Source organism: Dermatophagoides pteronyssinus, unplaced genomic scaffold, assembly GCF_027571235.1.
Source record: "Dermatophagoides pteronyssinus isolate colony J.1.1.1.1 unplaced genomic scaffold, Derpt_VIB-CSIC_2022.12 sq0017, whole genome shotgun sequence".
In the NCBI taxonomy this organism is placed as follows: Eukaryota; Metazoa; Arthropoda; class Arachnida; order Sarcoptiformes; family Pyroglyphidae; genus Dermatophagoides; species Dermatophagoides pteronyssinus.
In genome coordinates this window covers 298,168-315,996 of record NW_027461541.1, presented here as the reverse complement: position 1 = coordinate 315,996, position 17,829 = coordinate 298,168, and the positions used below count along the sequence as shown (strand labels likewise).

At 29.8% G+C, this 17,829-nt stretch overlaps 4 protein-coding genes across 5 annotated transcripts; 1 reads left to right on the top strand and 3 right to left on the bottom strand.

Moving 5' to 3' along the window:
• Window positions 1-2,468: 2,468 nt before the first annotated feature.
• LOC113794161 (uncharacterized) lies at window positions 2,469-4,052 on the bottom strand. Its single transcript, XM_027344256.2, has one exon. It carries the CDS (start codon window positions 3,809-3,811, stop codon window positions 2,825-2,827), a length of 987 nt encoding a protein of 328 aa, XP_027200057.2. The 5' UTR covers window positions 3,812-4,052; the 3' UTR covers window positions 2,469-2,824.
• A 652-nt stretch (window positions 4,053-4,704) lies between these two features.
• Window positions 4,705-5,583, top strand: LOC113794139 (uncharacterized). Its single transcript, XM_027344231.2, has one exon. The coding sequence runs from the start codon at window positions 4,819-4,821 to the stop codon at window positions 5,488-5,490; it is 672 nt and encodes a 223-aa protein (XP_027200032.2). The 5' UTR covers window positions 4,705-4,818; the 3' UTR covers window positions 5,491-5,583.
• Window positions 5,480-15,986, bottom strand: cnk (connector enhancer of ksr). 2 transcript variants are annotated; one of them, XM_075822454.1, is made up of 4 exons: window positions 15,296-15,986; window positions 8,284-11,070; window positions 6,425-8,218; window positions 5,480-6,348 (listed from the first exon to the last, which is right to left on the bottom strand). In XM_075822454.1, the coding sequence occupies exons 1-4, from the start codon at window positions 15,351-15,353 to the stop codon at window positions 5,570-5,572; spliced, it is 5,418 nt and encodes a 1,805-aa protein (XP_075678569.1). In that variant the 5' UTR covers window positions 15,354-15,986; the 3' UTR covers window positions 5,480-5,569. The 2 variants fall into 2 exon arrangements, with proteins under 2 accessions (XP_075678569.1, XP_075678570.1); XM_075822455.1 differs by having other exon boundaries at window positions 5,480-6,342; window positions 15,296-15,985.
• Window positions 15,987-16,502: 516 nt separating this feature from the next.
• On the bottom strand, window positions 16,503-17,747 carry LOC113794138 (transmembrane protein 177-like). The gene is made up of 2 exons (XM_027344230.2): window positions 17,447-17,747; window positions 16,503-17,379 (listed from the first exon to the last, which is right to left on the bottom strand). The coding sequence occupies exons 1-2, from the start codon at window positions 17,629-17,631 to the stop codon at window positions 16,563-16,565; spliced, it is 1,002 nt and encodes a 333-aa protein (XP_027200031.2). The 5' UTR covers window positions 17,632-17,747; the 3' UTR covers window positions 16,503-16,562.
• Between the last annotated feature and the right edge of the window lie 82 nt (window positions 17,748-17,829).

Here is a 17,829-nt window from a genome sequence, read left to right as displayed (position 1 = left end):
CCGATCATCAATCGATAAAATTTGTCAAAAAAAAAAAAAAAATAGATCGATTGAGCAATATTGTCGAATAAATAAAATAAAAATAAAAGTTTAAAATGTCAATTCTGTATTCTGTTTATGCAATTCTGTATTCCGTTTTTTGTTTTGTTTTGTAGACCACTAATGGTGACAACAAACAAACAAACAAACAAACGACAACAGCATGAAACGGAAATAATTTATCAATCAATGCCATTGACAGTGTGTGTGTGTTTCAATGTTTTCAATGTTTTTTAATGTTTTCAATGTCGAAATGGCCAAGAACTTGATTTTTTTTTATATGGTTTGTTTTGTTTGTATGTTGTGGATCCGGGAATCGATATCAAATATCTGGATCAAGAACATACATACACATTTTTTTGTTTGTTCCCTGGTACATATACACACAGTACGATGATGTTGTGTGATTTTTATTTTGTTTTGCGTTTGATTAATTCAACGGTTTTTTTTTCTCATTTGGTGCAAATATGTTATATATGGTCTTTTGTTTTTTGGTAATGGACAATTATGTGTACAATTGGAAATTTGATTCGCTTTTTTGTTCACCAAAGGGAATACAATTCTAAAATGAAAATTCTGTTTCATTTTATTTTTGATTTCTTATTTCATTCGCGCACACAAACACCTAATAGAAAGAAAGAGAAAATGAATCTTTCAGTAAAAGGTAATTGGAATTTCATTTTTCAAAATTCTAAATATAAATTATTTGTAACCATGATAAGTTGTCAGTCAAAATGAGAATAAGAAAAAAATATGGAATTTTCACCTTACGGGCTACATTTGTTCACCGAACAAAAAATAAAAATAAAACCGGAATCCGTAATAAAATGTTTTGCACTTTTATTCATTCATTCCATATTAGAATTTTAATTTCAACTTGTTGTTGTTGTTGTTGATGTTGTTGGAGAATTGGCATCTGAAATCTGACGTCAAATAATGGATGAAATACATTTTTTTTTGGTGCTTTGCAAATTCCTTGTAAGATGAGATTAGGTTTTTATATGTTCGTTCATTTATTTTAGAATATATACATATATATGAAGAAAAATTGTTGAATTCTTATTTGCACAGAATCTTCAGAAGAAAAAAACTTCTATGGAATTCTGTTGATTGGAAAAAAAATCGGAATCGAAATTGATTTCTTTTTTTTTTTTAAAAATAACTAATTTAACTGATTATGATTGAATCTTGAATGATGAAAGTAAATTTAATCATTTTGTTTTGCTTCAAATTGATTGAATTTGAAATTTCTCTATCTCTCTGCCTCTATGGATTGATGGATTATGCAAATGATTTTGAGCCGGAAATAAGCAAAAAAACAAAAACAAACAAACATAGAATACACATTGGAGGAAGAAAGAGAAAGATTCATCATCTTATTCCATTGAGATTAGAGAGGGAAAGATGGAATGGAAAGGAAAAACAAAAAAGTTCATCCAACTTGATTCTCATGGGTTATAATATTTATGATTGCATATTGCACAACAACACTGGAATTTGAAATGAACTTTTTGTTTTTGTTTTTGTTTCTTCTTCTTCTTCTTCTTATTGTTTGTTCGAGTTCATTCATTTTCAGGGTTTTTTGTTTCTTGTTGAACAAAATAATAATAATAATTCTGTAAGTAGCTGCCAAAATAAACGGAAATTTAATCATAAGCTTTTTGTTTCTGGTTTGTTTGTTTGTTTGCTTAAAAAATGATGAAATATTTTAATTTCTTCTTCCTATTCGCTGTTGTTGTTGTTGTTGTTGTTTTTCTTCTGCTTTAGCATCTTAACTATACTCACAGAAGATTCAGTAAACAAAATTCTTGGATTTCTTTTTTAGTTTTTTTTTCTTTTTTGTTCTAAGCCTTTTGTTTAAGTTGTTTTTTTTCTGTGTTTGTCAGATTCAGAATTTTTTCCCCACCGGAATAATTGATTGAGATAATGATTGAAAAAAAAACGATCGAAACGAAAAAGTAGGAAAAATGTGCCCAACACACAAATTAGCTAAACAACAACAACAACAACAGAAAAAAAGGATGTGTTAGTTACACAGGGTTCATCATCTGCTGTTGTTTTTTGGTATATCAATGAATCGATTAAACAATCAATCAATCAATCAATAGAATTGAATCGACCTAACATTCAATTGCTTCAATCGATAATATAATTTTATCAATTGATCTCTGTCATATCATCGTATCCGAACGAATGAATGAATACACCTGGTCCTATGTTTGATGATCATATGATGATAATGATCGATCGATTAATCGATGTGATCAATCGATTCTTCCTGTTTTTTTTGGGGTGAAAAATTCGTCGATTTGGTGAAATAAAAACAATCCAATTTCGAATGTTTTGTACAGAAAAAAAAGAAAGAAAGAATATTCACTCCAATCAACAAAACAAAACAGAAAAAAAATATTTACACTAGGCATGAAATGTTTTGAATGTTGAATTTTTTGGTTTTATTATTATTATTTGGTAAAGTAATGAAAATAAAATAATGACCATGGATTGTTGATTGATTGGACCACACTAAACAATCCAAAATATCCAAAAAAAAGATTTGGTCCTTTTGTTGTTGTTGTTGTTGTTGTTTTCTCAAGATGGCAATTCAAATGAGTAATAGCATGGGGAAAAGGGAAAGAAAGAAAAAAGTTTATTTACAAAAAAATCGATTAAAGCTGAGCTAAGTGAAAAAAAAATGAATTTGAAATTTTTAATGTAGGTGTATGTTTGTTTGTTTGTTTGTTTGATTACATTCGATGTATAAAAAAGATGTTATATATGTGTGTTATCATTTGGAATTGTTTTTATCGTTGTTGTTTTGGCTGCTGTTGTTGTTGTTGTTATCACCAACAATATTATTACCATTATTATTTTCGAGTGCATCGATGATTTTATCCATAGTAAGATCCATTTTAGCTGAAATTTCATGATAATCACCATCATATGTCATGGCTAAATTTTTGCCAAGATTTTTTGAAATTTTTCTTTCATTTTCAAGATCAATTTTATTACCAATTAAAATTATACGTTTTGGTTTGATAAGATGATGTGTATGTATAAATTCTAACCAATCTTTTGCAGCTAAAAATGTATTCATATCGGTCAAATCGAAAACAATGACAAACGTTTGAAATAATTCACAATATTTTTTTGCTATTGGCATATAACGTTGTTGACCACCAATATCGATTGCTTCAATATTACCGCATTTTAATCGATGTAAATCCGGACCAATTGTTGCATTATACAGCGATGTATCATTAATAAATGGCCAATTAATATTTTGCATACGACGTAATAATAATGTTTTACCAACTTTTGCTGCACCTAATATTAAAAATTTTGTTTTCGATGTTTTTGCTATACGTGTATTGGATGTTGTAAGCAATAATGATGATTGTTGTTGTTGTTGTTGTTGACTTGTTGATTGTTGTTGTTGTTGTTGTTGTTGTGTTGATATATCTATACGAATATCATCGATAATAGTATCTACTGTTGTTGTATTCATTATGGCCGGTACAATTGCTGTTGCATCAGTAGCAGCCGATGATGCTGCTGTTGATGATATTGCCTGTTGATGATGATGATGATGATGATGATGATGAGAAGCCGTTGTTGTTGGTATTGTTGTTGAATCAATTGTTCGTCCACTAATCATACGTATATTGATTATATCTTTACCGCTTATTGGTTTTGATGTTGATACAATTGATGTTGATGTTGTTGATGAATCACTTTCCAAAATGATTTGATGATGATGATTGGTAGAATCCATTCAATGTATTCAAAAACAATGAAAGAAGAAGAAGAAGAAAACAAAAATTCTGTCTTGTAAAAAACAAACAAACAAACAAACTAAACAGAAACAGATTCAAAGAAATTTTACACCCACCACCAAAAAACAACAAAAAATGAAATGAAATATTTTTTTTTTTTTTTGAAAAATATATATGTTCATTGAAAGATTTGATGATCAAATGTTTTTTTTTCGTTTCGTTTCGTTTCGTTGTTGCACTGCCACAATGTATATATATATAGAAAATGAGGAGACAAAATATTTTCAATTTGATTAGACAAATAAAAATTATCAAATGATTATTACGAACAGAATGATCAAAATGAACTTTGATTTATTCAATCAATCATCGATCAATCAATCAATCAATCATCGATTATTCGTATATATAATCCAGGGCACTTTTTTGTACAGAGAGTGGTATTACTAATTGTGGAAAAACCAAACCGAAAAAAAAACAACAAAAATGCAACAAATATCCCAAATATGAATATTCATTTTCTCATTACAAGACCGTCAGTGGTACCATCGATCGATCGATGGTGTGAATAAATGGGATGTTTTTATCATGATGATGATCATGGTATCATGGTATAATTTGATTAGACATCGAATTGACAAAAGTACCCAACTTATACGATATGATACGATGTTATCAATGATTTGTTTTTAAAAAAAAGATATTTGAATTCGACAACTTGACTGCCATCTATCGATTTGAAAAAAGGAAAAACAATTTTTTGGAATTTAAAAAAAAAAAAAAAAAAAAATGTCATGGTTTTTTCCATAGTGGATTATGATGATGATAAAATTGGCACACATATTAAATGGTAAACACAAGGATTGTATTTTGGCCAAATAGTGGATAATCACCACGGTGATTTTCTTGTATATTTACACAGAAAAAAAACATTGATGATGAGAAAATGTTGCCATTTATTATTATTATTATTTGACTTTGATAAAATCAGATCAGCGAATAAATCATGATGACCATCATGATTTTAATTTACATTATTATTATAACATTCGTTATGAATATCCATCCAATAATAACGACAACATTAAAATCATTGAATCAATCACATTCGGATAATCAAAAATTGAAATCAACAATAACAACAACAAATGAAAATATATTAAATATTGAAAATGAAATAAATCATTTACTTAATCCATTATTGAATGAATGTCGTGAATTGATTGTAATTGGTGAACGTAATTGTTATGTTGATTATTTAGATCGTTTTTCTGATCTAAGTCAACAGGTTATTAATGAAGATATTTCATCTGAATTTGATCGAAAGGTATGTTGTTCAATGTGGAAATGGTTTGATTGTACACGTTCATATATTCAACAAAAATGTAACGATTCGGATGTTGATTTATTTGAAAAATCATTACTTGATTCATATATATATTCATCATATTGTAAAGGTTATGAATATGGTAGTTATTATTGTTGGCCATTACCATTATGGTTATATATATTGTTTGGTTCGTTAGCATTTGCAATGTTAACATTAGGTACTGTTTCTTTTGTTTGGTATTGGCAACATGGTTTTCAGCCATCCAAACAATTTTATCATTCATCAACACATCAACAACAACAACAACGAAAACGACGAAGACAATTATCAATGGATTTTAAAGAATAAAATTTTTTTTTAATTTGAAATTTTTTTACATTGAAAAATTCGGTTTTACATAAGATTGATTGAAATAAAATATTGAACATTATCCGGATGTAATTGATGTGCTATTTGTATTTGTATTTGTAGTATTTGAATGATGTAAATTCAATGCTTTTTCAATAGCTAAACTATCGGCACTAACATTTGATAGTCTTTTTTTAGCCAACATTGATATACCCATTGTTGGTCTATTATTATTAGATATCAATGATGTTGGTGATATATCAAAATTTGTTGTTATACTTGTTGTTGGTGTTTGTGGTTGTTGATCATCAAATGATCCAATCGATTCAGTACGATGAAATGATTGTTGTTGTTGATTATTGTTGTTGTTGTTGTTGTTGTCGAAAAAGATACCCGTTTCATCATAATCATCACAAGTGGTGGTAGATGAATTTTCAATTTGTCCAACATTCTGAGTTGATTCTTCTAATGAATGCCTGGATTTTAATGATGGTCGCCGCTGCTGATTATTATTTCGTTGATTTTTATTTGACGTTTTCGAAACGGAATTTGATGTTTTTGTAGTAGCATCGGAAAAACTTCGATTTAAAAATTTACCACCATTGGATTTTGTTGTTGATGATGATGCAGCAGCAGCAGCTAAACATTTGATTAGATCCGGTTTTGGACAAACTGGTGGTGGTATAGGTGGTGGTTGACGTTGTTGTTGATTACTATTCGAACGTAATAATTGTGGATGTGATGTAGTGGGAATTGGTGGCGGTTGCTGACCCGTATTTATTGGACGTCTTGGTAATAATATTGGCGGTGGCGGTGGTGGTGTTTCGATTTGATCTTTTTCTTTTTCTTTTTCTTTTTCTGTTTTTGGAAAGTAAAAAAAGAATAAGTTTTTTTTTTAAAAAACATTCATTTTTTTCAAATCAAAAATACTTACTATTAAATTCATTACGATTTGGTTTAGGTGGAACAATTGGTGCTATATTTTCATTTGTTTGCAATGATAATGATGATTGAAGTGGTGGCGCAGGTGGTGGATCAATCGACGGTGGTAATGATGATCGTAAAACATCATGATCCGATGATGATGATGAAGAAGAAGAAGTTGTTGTCGATGATGATGATGATATTGTAGATTGATGATGAACAGAATTATCAGCAATATTCGACAACATTGGAACAACATGACAATATAATGGATTACCAATAGTAGTTTGCATATTACAATGAGGATTATTCATATTGCTTGTTGTTGTTGTTTTTAATTGATTATCATTTGTTGATTGTTTAGGTCGATTATTAATTATATAATCATAATCAGCATAATTCATTTGTTGTTGTTGCTGTTGATTTTTTGTTGTAATTTGTTGTTGTTGTTGTTGTTGTTGTTGAGCAAAACTTCTACGAAGATTATTTTGTCGTTGTAGATTGGCAAAATGTTGTATTGTTTGACTAATGTGTGTAGATTTTTCTGGCACTGGTATCGGTGCTAAACGTTGTGCAGCCGATGTAATCATATTAGATGTTGTTGATTGCGATGGCACACAAGAAGAAGATAATGTTGTTGGCACTTTGTTGTTGACTGTTGTTGTTGTTGTTGTTGATGATGTTCCATTCATAATGGCCATTTTTGATATTCGTGGTTTTGGTCTAGGAATTTGATCTGATGTAACTGTTGTTGTTGTTGTTGTTATCGCTGTTGTTGTTGTTTGTGTTGTTGTAGGAACGGTAATAGTTTGAGTTGTTGAAGAACTGGCAGGTCTTGGTGGTAAATTTGGTGGTGGTGGTGGTGGTGGATCATTTATCAAAGTTTCAGTGTTTGAACAAAACGTTTCGGACAATGTTTTTTTCACATCGATCGTTGAATCAATAAAATCCATATCCTGACCCGAACGACGAACAGCAAAACGAATTGAACCACGTGGATGTGGTGATTTTATAAATCGATGGGCATCTTTATTATTATCATCGTTGTTAGTGGATGTGCAATTTACATTCTGAAATTTAACATGATGATTTTGTTGCGTTGAACCATCATCAGAATCATTAGATTTTATTGTTAATAAATCATGATAATCATCTGATTCAAATTCTTTACTATCCAATGTTGAACATTTTGATGATAATGATCGATTTGAATTTGAATTAGTAACAGTAGTAGTTGTTGATGATGGTAATTGACCAATATGTACTGGTGATAAATAATATGTAAAACAAAGTTGTTGTTCACTTGGATTACAACAAAAACGATAACCAAATCTAACAATCCATCTAACTAATTCATTCAATGAATCAACAGCAAACATAAATAAACGATGATATGTAACTAATTTAAAAATGACCAATTGTTTAAGTGTTTTCGTATCATCTTCATTATCATCATTATTGACAGTATCATTATCATTGACATTGACATTAGTATCATATTGATCTAAAAACATTTGTTTATCAACAAGTATATAATAACCAGGTAAATGAATTGGTATTTCAAAACAAGCAATATTTGTACAATCATTTAGATATGAATAAAGACAATTATCTTTTAATACTGAACGAATTTTTGTCCATTTTTTTAATTGTTTTTGTTCGGTTATTATACCTAATGTTGGTATATCCAGACTATTACCACCAATACGTTCCGAACCTTGATATGTGAAAAGATAACCATGATAATTTCCCATTGATAAATCACCATTACTTAATTTATGAATAGTTTTTTCAATTTTTGATGCTTAATATGAAAAAACAAAAACAAAATAAAATTATAACAAAATTTTTCAACAGAAAAAAACTTACCTAAAACCGGATCAAATTTTGATTTTGAATGTGTATTATTTGCAAGTGATACATTATTGTTTTGTTGTACTTGGGCCATATTAGCAAAACGAATATTTTTTGCCAAACTAGTCAAATGTGTTATTGTTGATAATTGTATGGATGTAAGTGATTGTGTACGATTCATCATCATCGAATGGTCATTATCAAATGATTTTGTCGTATTCAAAGTTTTTGTTGTCGACGATTGTTGTTGTTTGTTTGTTGTTTTGTTCATATTGATCATTACATTGGGTAAAGTGGCAGAGGTGGCAGCAGTGGTGGTAGACGCTGGATTCTGTTGCATAAGATATAATTGTTCAAATTCAGCACTGGTACGTGGTTTAACATCAGTTCTTTCATCATTAACAATATTAACATTAACAACATCATTATCATCACGTTCACGAATACCTGAATCACCTGAATCGATACTTTCATTTTCTTTTGATGATAATGATGATGATTTTTGTTTCGATATACGTATCTTAACAAATGAATTGGTTAGATTTTTGATTTTTTCACCTGTTGATGATGATTTTGCTGTGGCGGCTGTTGTTGTATTTAATTTATTTGTATCATCATTTTTTGAACTTGTTGTCGATGTTGATGTTGATGTTGTTGTACGTCTACCAGAATAGAAAGCCGAATCATTATCATTATATTCTTCAATATCTTCTTCACATTCAATTTCACAATTTCCAAATTCATCATGATCTGATGAACAATAATCATGTTTTGTTCGCATTTCAACAACTGTAGATGGCGTTATTGTCGTTATGGTTGCTGTTGGTTTTGCCATTACCATTTTTGTTGTTGTTGATGATGATGATGATGTTTGCAAATTGATGACATTTGTAATTGGATTTGATTTAGCTTTTTTATTTGTTTGTTGTTTACCATTCATTTGATGATGATGATGATGATGTGAATGACGATGATGTGAATGTCGATGTTGTTGATGTTGATGATGATTATGATGATGATGATGACGTCGATTATTTGAACAATCAGAATCAGTATCAGAATCAGTGGAAAACATTGTAGATGAATCATCATCATCATCGGATAAATCAGATAATGGTGAAGAATCATCATCATCATCATCAGATGATTGACATTTGGAACGTTGTTGTTGTTGTTGTTGTTGAATCAAACGATTCCGATTCTTAAATGATTTGTTGTTGTTGTTTTCGATAATTTTTGTTGATTGATTATGATGATGATTGTTTCGATGATGATCCAAATGATTTCTTTCATTGAAATTATCAATATTATTGTTTTCATGATTATCGTTATTATTTAACATTTTAGACATCGAAATCATTATTGATGATAATGGTTTACGATTTTGTGGTTGATTATTATGATCTATTTTGATTGTTTCATCTTGATTATTATTTAACAAATTTGTTGTTGTTGTTGTTGTTGATGAAATAATATCATAACTGTTGTTGTTGTTGTTGTTATCATTATTATGCATCGATTGAAATTGTTGTTGTTGCGATTGTGTATTGTTGTTGTTGTTGTTATTGATTGATTGATTAGTTGTTGTTGTCGATGATGATGGTGGAGGATATTGTTGACCACCACCACCACCACCAGTGGACATCATAATTGTAGTATTATAAATGTTAGCATTAGAAATTCCGGATAATGTTTCACCTAATGGTAAACTTGAATTACCAATAATAGACATTTCGGGTAATGGTAATGCAAATTGTGGTACAACCGTAAATGAACCACTTGAATGATGACGTGGTCGTTTTTTAACCGTCAATATCAGTTTGGTGGGAAAACGACGCATCGATGCTACTAATTTTTTTAATTGCCAACCAACTACTGTTTGATAATTAACCTGTATAATTTCATCACCTTCTTCAATATTACCATTCAAATATGCAGGTGAATGATATTTAAGACCACCAACAACATGTATACCTGAATATGATGAATGTATATGCATACCTAAATCTTCATCCATATTTTTTGTAACAGTAACCACTTCTAATGATGCTGCTTGTATTGCTAATGAATCATTTAATTCTTGTACTAAACGATCACAAAGATCAGCTAATTTTTTACAACATTGTCTAATTACTTCATTTGGACCTTGTACAAATTGTTGATCACGTTGTGCTGTTGATGTTAATTCAATTGATAATTGTAATATTGATTTTCTAGCTTGTATATATTTATCTTGTCCATCAAATGGATAACGATCAATCCATGATATAAAATCTTTAACAGCTGATAATATATCCGATACGGATGCTAATGTTGTTGTTGATACTGGTGATAAATCGATTGTTGATTCAACCGATTGCTGTTGTTTTGATTGTTGTTGCTGTTGTTGTTGATGATGATGATGATCTTTATCCTTGTCTTTATCTTTATTTTTATCTTTTTTTTGGCTTACATAATGATGATTATCTGAATCCGATATAGGGTGATTAAAATTTGTGGTCGCAGTTGTTGCTTCGGCTGCAGCAACAGCCGCAGCAGCTTTTTCTGCTGATTTTTTTAATTGATTAAATAATGCCCGTGATTTACATGCTAAACGTAATGCAATTGTTTGTAATGTTTCCGATGTAATATTATAATGTAAATTTCTTAATAATTCTACTGCTTCCAGAATGATTTCTTGATGTCCAATTTTATTGATATTTAAATTAATTAAATCCTGTGCACTTAATAATAATAAACGACATCCATTGATTTGATTATTGACAAAAAATTGTACATATGGTAATATTGAATCATCCAAACCTAAAGTTGAAATTGGTTAGTTATAGTTGAAGAAAAATGAAAAAATGAAAAAACAAAAAAAACAAAATTACTAAAAAATCAAAGAAGAGAGGGAAATAAATGATGCTTTTTTGGCTTGGTCAAAGGTCGAAAAAGGCAATATATATTGAAATGATCAAGATTTTCATTTTCATTTTGTTGTTGTTTGTAAAAGGCAAGATATAAAAAAACAGGTTTATGAATGATGCTCCTGATCATCATGATCATTGCATAAGCATCGATCAGGATTGAACTGAACTAAACTAAAAAGTGAAAAAAAAGGTCAGCAATGGATGATGATGGATATTTTACTTTTTCTTTCGTTTAGTTTTTTCCAGTTTTCCAGGTAAATTTTGTTTGTTTGTTTTTTGGTTTGAAAAGAGTGAAAAAATTTATAAAACTTTGTTTGTGTTTGGGGGAGAGAAAAGGGGGGTAATGGTAATCTATGGTCATCATCATCATTATAATAATTCAGGTGTTTAAATAGATTTGATTTTGGATGGTTTTTTATGTTTATTTGGTCATCGTGATGATGGTGTTGGTGGTGGTACATTTGTACTCGTGTGTAATATTGAAGGACCCTTTGCTATATTGGAAAAGATGATTGACAACATCTGGCTTTTTTATTTCTTTCAATACATTTTGGTTTGGTTTGGTTGTTTTGTGTTACCATGAATGAATGAATGAATGATCATTGAAGTAAAGTCGTCGCCTTCGTCGTCAGCTGAAGCCAATGACTTTTTGGTCGATCTATCGATCGAATTGATCGTATACGAAATGCTAGCTGGCTGGCTGGCTATGGCTATCTTTGTTTCTATGTTTTTTTTTGTTTTTCGCTTTGTCGTACGTTATTCATACGTTTTTGTATGTGTGTGTGTGTTTCCCACGATTTTGTTGATCTTTCGTCGTCTTTGTTGTTATTGTCAACTTTTGTGAACCAAAGATTGAGAACGAAGGAAAGAGAGTGGGTAACATGACCCAAAAATTACAACCATAGAGGGGGAAAAAACTATTAGAAAAAAGAACGGAACAAGCACACACCAAACATCATCAGGGTCATTCATATATGAATGAGATGGATGGATGGATGGATAGGATCAGAAAAATAATAATATTAGCTTGTATCGTTAGCCAAAAACTAAACTAAACAGCAGTATGAAGAAAAGAAAAACTAGAGGTCACTAGGCCTGGTCGTTGTTCGTTCGTTGCTGCATATGATATGATCAAACAAACAAACAGAAACAAATGTTCCGGCTAAATTTTAAAATGAAATGAAAAATTCACACCCAACAACATATGTGTGTTTCTATCAATTTGATTTCTGTTTCTGTTTCTGTCTGTTTCATTCACAATTTGAAACAACAAAAAAGAAGAAAAAGAAGAAGAAAAGTTTCATCTTCAATGATGATAATGGTGATTGTGATTGGTTGGTTGGTTTTGCTGAAGAAGAAAAAACATTATCATTATTGTGACATTTCATTTCAAGGTCTTCATCATCATCATCATCATCATCTATTGATGATGATGCCCTAACACTTGTTGGTCAAAGGTCAAAAAGGTCTTTTGATATTCTTTCTTGACAGAATAAAGATGAAAATGAAAATGGAGAAAAAATAAAGGTCAATGCGAGAGGCACGAAATAATGATGGTCTGGTTTTATTTTTTTTTTTTTATGAAAATGATGATCATGATCATCATCAAGCTACTGCATCCATTGATTGTATACAGGGTGGATGTTTGGAATCGAATTTAAATTTCAATAAGAATTCCACCATCACCACCCCAAGAAAAAAAAAGACCATTATCATTATGTATTTGACTGTGTTTTGGAATACCTGTTGTGCTATGATGATTCTTGATTTTTCCAAAAAAAATAGCCTCAGGGTAAATTGTTTTCGTTCAATTTTTTTTCAAAAAAAATTGACCCAAGTCAGTCAATGATTCAGTGGTGAGAACAACAAAACTAGCATGGCAGGTAGCATAATTGGACAAACAAACCACCATCACTACAATCAAAAAAAAATCAAGCAAGGTTGCAGACCCTAAAACAACAACAACAACAACGACACACCTCATAGAGCAACAGACAAAATAATCATCATCATTATCACTAGGATTTTGATAATGAAACTTAAATGACTAAAATATCAAGATAGGATGTGCTGAACATCCTGTGTTTTTCGTTGTTTGAATCACCCCTTTTTTTATATCATTTCCCAAGATTATAGTTAATTAGTTAATGATGATGATGATTTTGATAATGGATTTTTTTTTGCCAAAATTGAATTTGCAAAACTTTAAAAAAAAGGTTTTCATTTTCTACTGTTTTTTCCCATTATCTCATGTTTCAAATTTTCGAGAAAAAAAACGAAGAAGAAGAAGAATGGAATCAGTGCAAAAGAGAGAAAGGAAGAAAATTTCTCAATAAAGTTCATTATTTATTGGTGAAAAAACAAACAAACAAAAAATCACTCTCTTTTTTTCGATATTCATTCATGATTTATTCTTTCTCTCTTTCTCTCTCTCCACATAAATAATCAATAATTTATTTTACATCAGTACAAACTCAATGACTGAACGAACGAATGATGTATTGCATATTGATGTTTTTATTTTTCATTCGCATTTTGCATAACGAAAATGTAAAAAAAAAAATTCAAAAATTTCAAATTGCAAAATGTAAAAAAATGTGAATTAAGTTCCAAAGAAAATATAGAAATGGAACAATACCTGTGTGTGTGTGTGTGTTGCTGTGGAAACTCTCCTACACACACAGAGACAGAATAAGTAAACATTAAAGAATGAATGAATGAATGAAATACCTGCATGGTTCATAGAACAACAACAAACAAACAAAAAGGTTAGGTTGGATAGTGTTCCATTATTATTTTTTAAATAATAATAATGACGCAATGATGATGATGATAAAACATTGTGTTGGTGGTTGATGGGGTCTGAAATTACTATTATTTTGTTTCATTTGGAAATTCATTTGATTGGCCTTGTAGTAGTTTGTCGGTTGGTTAGTTGATTTGGCATACCATCATCATCATTATAAAGAATAATGATTTTTTTACTATTACACTATTTCCACCTACACATTTCTTTTTTTTTTTTTGGTAGAAAAAAATTGATTATATGTGTGTGTTACACATTCATATTAATGAAAAGAGACAGTTATGTCAGAATATATATAGTCAGAATGTAAAACAACCGGCAAAGGATTCTATTTTTCTATCATATTATTGTTGTTGTTGTGTAATAATGATTGATGGGGATATGGCCAGTTTGTTTTTTTCTGTTGTTTACTGCTTTTTTTTATTAAATGGAATCCAGTCCAGTCAGTAGTCCAGTTAGTACATTCAAATGAAAATTATCCGATTTATATGAATTTTGCACACAAACACACACACACACAAAATTGATTTGTTAGTTCTGGTTGTGGCGTTATGAATCGATTAATTTAATTAAAACAAATTTTTTCTGGGCCAATTTCGATTGGAAAAATTGGAAAATTGGTCCGAACAAAAAAAGAAAAGAAAATTTCTCGATCGAATCGATCAATTCTTCACGAATCATATATCGCATATCGAAACTAATCTAATCAAATGAAAAAATCTATCGATTTAAAAAAAATTTCCAATGAAAAAAAAAGCCAAACCGAACAATAGTATCGATGGAACTGGGATTCACATCCAGATTTAATATCATTTTTATACATCGACTATATAGACTAATGTAATGTGTGTTTGTGTCTGTATTTGAATCACATTATGTAATATTTTTTTTTTGTTTGTTTTGTAATGTTTTTTGTTGTTGTTGTTGTTTGCAGTGATTATTCAAGCGTAAAACACACACACATATCGATCATTATGAATAGAGGACAAAAAAAAAAAGATGTATGTATGTATGGATGCAAATCAAATAAAATCTAATTTTTTTTTGTTTTGTTTTTCTCATTGCCTTTGTTTGTTTTTCTGTTTTTGTTGTTGTTGTTGTTGTAATTTGGATGGATGTTTTTTCCGATTTAAATGATAAAAAACAATGTCAGCCAAACAACAACAACAACAGAAACTGAATTCATTTGAGAATTAATTGAAATGAATTGAAATTTCCACTATTTTCACCCAATGAATTAATGAAAATCAATGATGATGGAAACAAAATCAATGAATATTTTTTTTTTTTTTTCGTTTTGATTGCTTACCATAAAGCCAATCGCCTACATGTTGAGATGTCCATTCAGCTACATTAACATAGGCCATTATTATTTTTATTAACACTTTGGTGATGTTAAGGTAATGTTTTTTTTTCTTTTTTTTTTTTTGGTTAAGAAATTATCACTTATAAATTTGATTCATTTTTTGTTGATTGAATGAAACACTTCACTTTGATTCACTTGATTCAATGATGGAATAACTTTTAATGATCAACAGGTTGTTTTTGGGTTGCTTTTGCAGCTTGATGCGATTAAAGATTGCAATGGTTGATTGGTTGGTTGACCGTTTTGCATTCATTTGGCCACAAAAAAAACGTAAACAAAAAACAAATGAGTGAAAGAAGCCAAAATATTAGTGACAAAAAAAACTATATCCATTGACACCATTGACAACAACAACAACAAAGAAGATATGAAAAGATTATGAGGATGATGATGATGATTGCAATAGGATTCTATATGGAAAAGATAGAATATGCAAGAAAACTTTGGCTAAAAAAAAATAAATCAAAGCAACTTTTTTTTTGAAAAAAAAATATTAACCGATTTTTTTCCCATTCAAGAAAAGAAAAAGTTTTAAAACACATAAAAAGAATATCATCAGGACCTTGTTGTTTGTACAGAGCTGCATGAATGCCAAATCAAGACTGGTATCACACACACACAACCAATCCAGTGTGTTTAGTTTGTCGAAACGAAACGAAAAAAAGGCAAGAACAGGCCAAGTTAGTCCCCAATATTATTACCACATTCAATGTGTGTTTTTTGATGCATGCGCTTCGCCAACAACCCAACCAACCAACAAAAAAACCGAACGAACAAAACGAAACGAAAAGAAACAAACCCAAGAAGCTTGAAGAAGAATGGTGGCCGATAATAATAATAATAATGGCCGCCCAAGCTTCCGATTAAAAACCTGAAACTTGAAGCCCAAAAACTTGAAGTAGCAGAAGAATAGCCATAGCATAGCTAATATTATTATTTTCTCATCATCTTCAGTTCAATTCAAACTTTGGATGTTTCTTTTTCAGTGTGTATGCAGTGTATGTGAACGAATGATTGAAAAAAAAGAGAGAAAGATTTATTCACTATTTACCATACATATTATCTTCGAATTGGACTTGTTTGGCGCTAAATGTTGTTTTTCGTTTGTAACGATTAATTTCTATTACAAAGAAAGAAATGGAATTGGAAATGAAATGAATACTATAGATATTTATTTATCGAATTAAAACAAAAAAAGATGGACATTTATTTAGGAATTGTTGTTGTCGTTGTTGTTTGTAGTTTGAGAATTAAGAAAATCCAAATGTGTCGAATATGATGTTGTATATAAACCAAACAAACGTTTAACATCACCATTTTTATTGAAAAATTTTGGACCATGATCCGCCAGTAATTCATACATAGCTTGATTACGTTTAATTAATTTTTGATAAAATTCACATCCACCATGTATATGTTGATCGTTTTGTCGAATTGTTTTACGTAAACAATTTAAATCATAAATATAGTCAAGAAATTGATCCGAAACAATTGTTATGGTTGTCATTAAAAACATACAGAATAAAGCACCACACATACGTGGTAATAATCGTAATGATCGTGTTAGATTATTACTTTCATAAAAACCTAATGAACGATTAAATTTCGGTACCAACCACATATATAAACCGGTCATTGTCATAATATTTAAAGATTTGATAAAAAAATATGATGAACTTAATAAATGTAATTGATGTGAAAGTGCAAATTGTTTAGCATCATCTGAAAGTATTAATGATTCAAATAATTGTTTGATTACAGGTGAATCACGTGATCGTTTTGTTTTATAACGTCCCAACAGACGAATATCATCCGTATTTAATTGCCGTATTGATTCCAAATTAAATGTAAATGGTACACCAATATAAGCACCAGTTGGTAAATGAACATTTCCAATTGAATAAATATCACAGCCAAATGTATTGAATAGATCAATACGTTTTGAATTGAATTTAAATCCATCATTTTTGATTGTTTCATTCAATAAATCGATCAGTTTTTCATTCACAGGAAAAGGCATTTTCATTCTGTTTCATTGATTGATTCGGTGAATAAATCAATATGATTAATTGAATGATCACATACAATACATACCTGTACATTTGAAGATGATTGACAAATGTTTCGATTTTTGTTGTTTGTAAACCAACATAAATACCGGTTGTTGTCATTGTTGTTACCAATGATGTTGACAAATATATTCGACGACGAGTTACTTTCGGTAGAAAACGAATCGTATCATAAAGATTACGAAATTTTTGCCGTAATAATGGCAACATTGTTTTTTTCTTCAAAGTTTTTGAAATGATTCAAACCGAAAAATAATCAACAACTTCAACCATAAACATGTGATAATCATACTCGATAATAAAGCTACAGCCATCTAGTGTGAAATAATTTGAACAAACTTTTTTATTGAAAATTTCACATTATCACATGATGATCAAATCAATCAGAAAAAAATACCCATCAGGTGA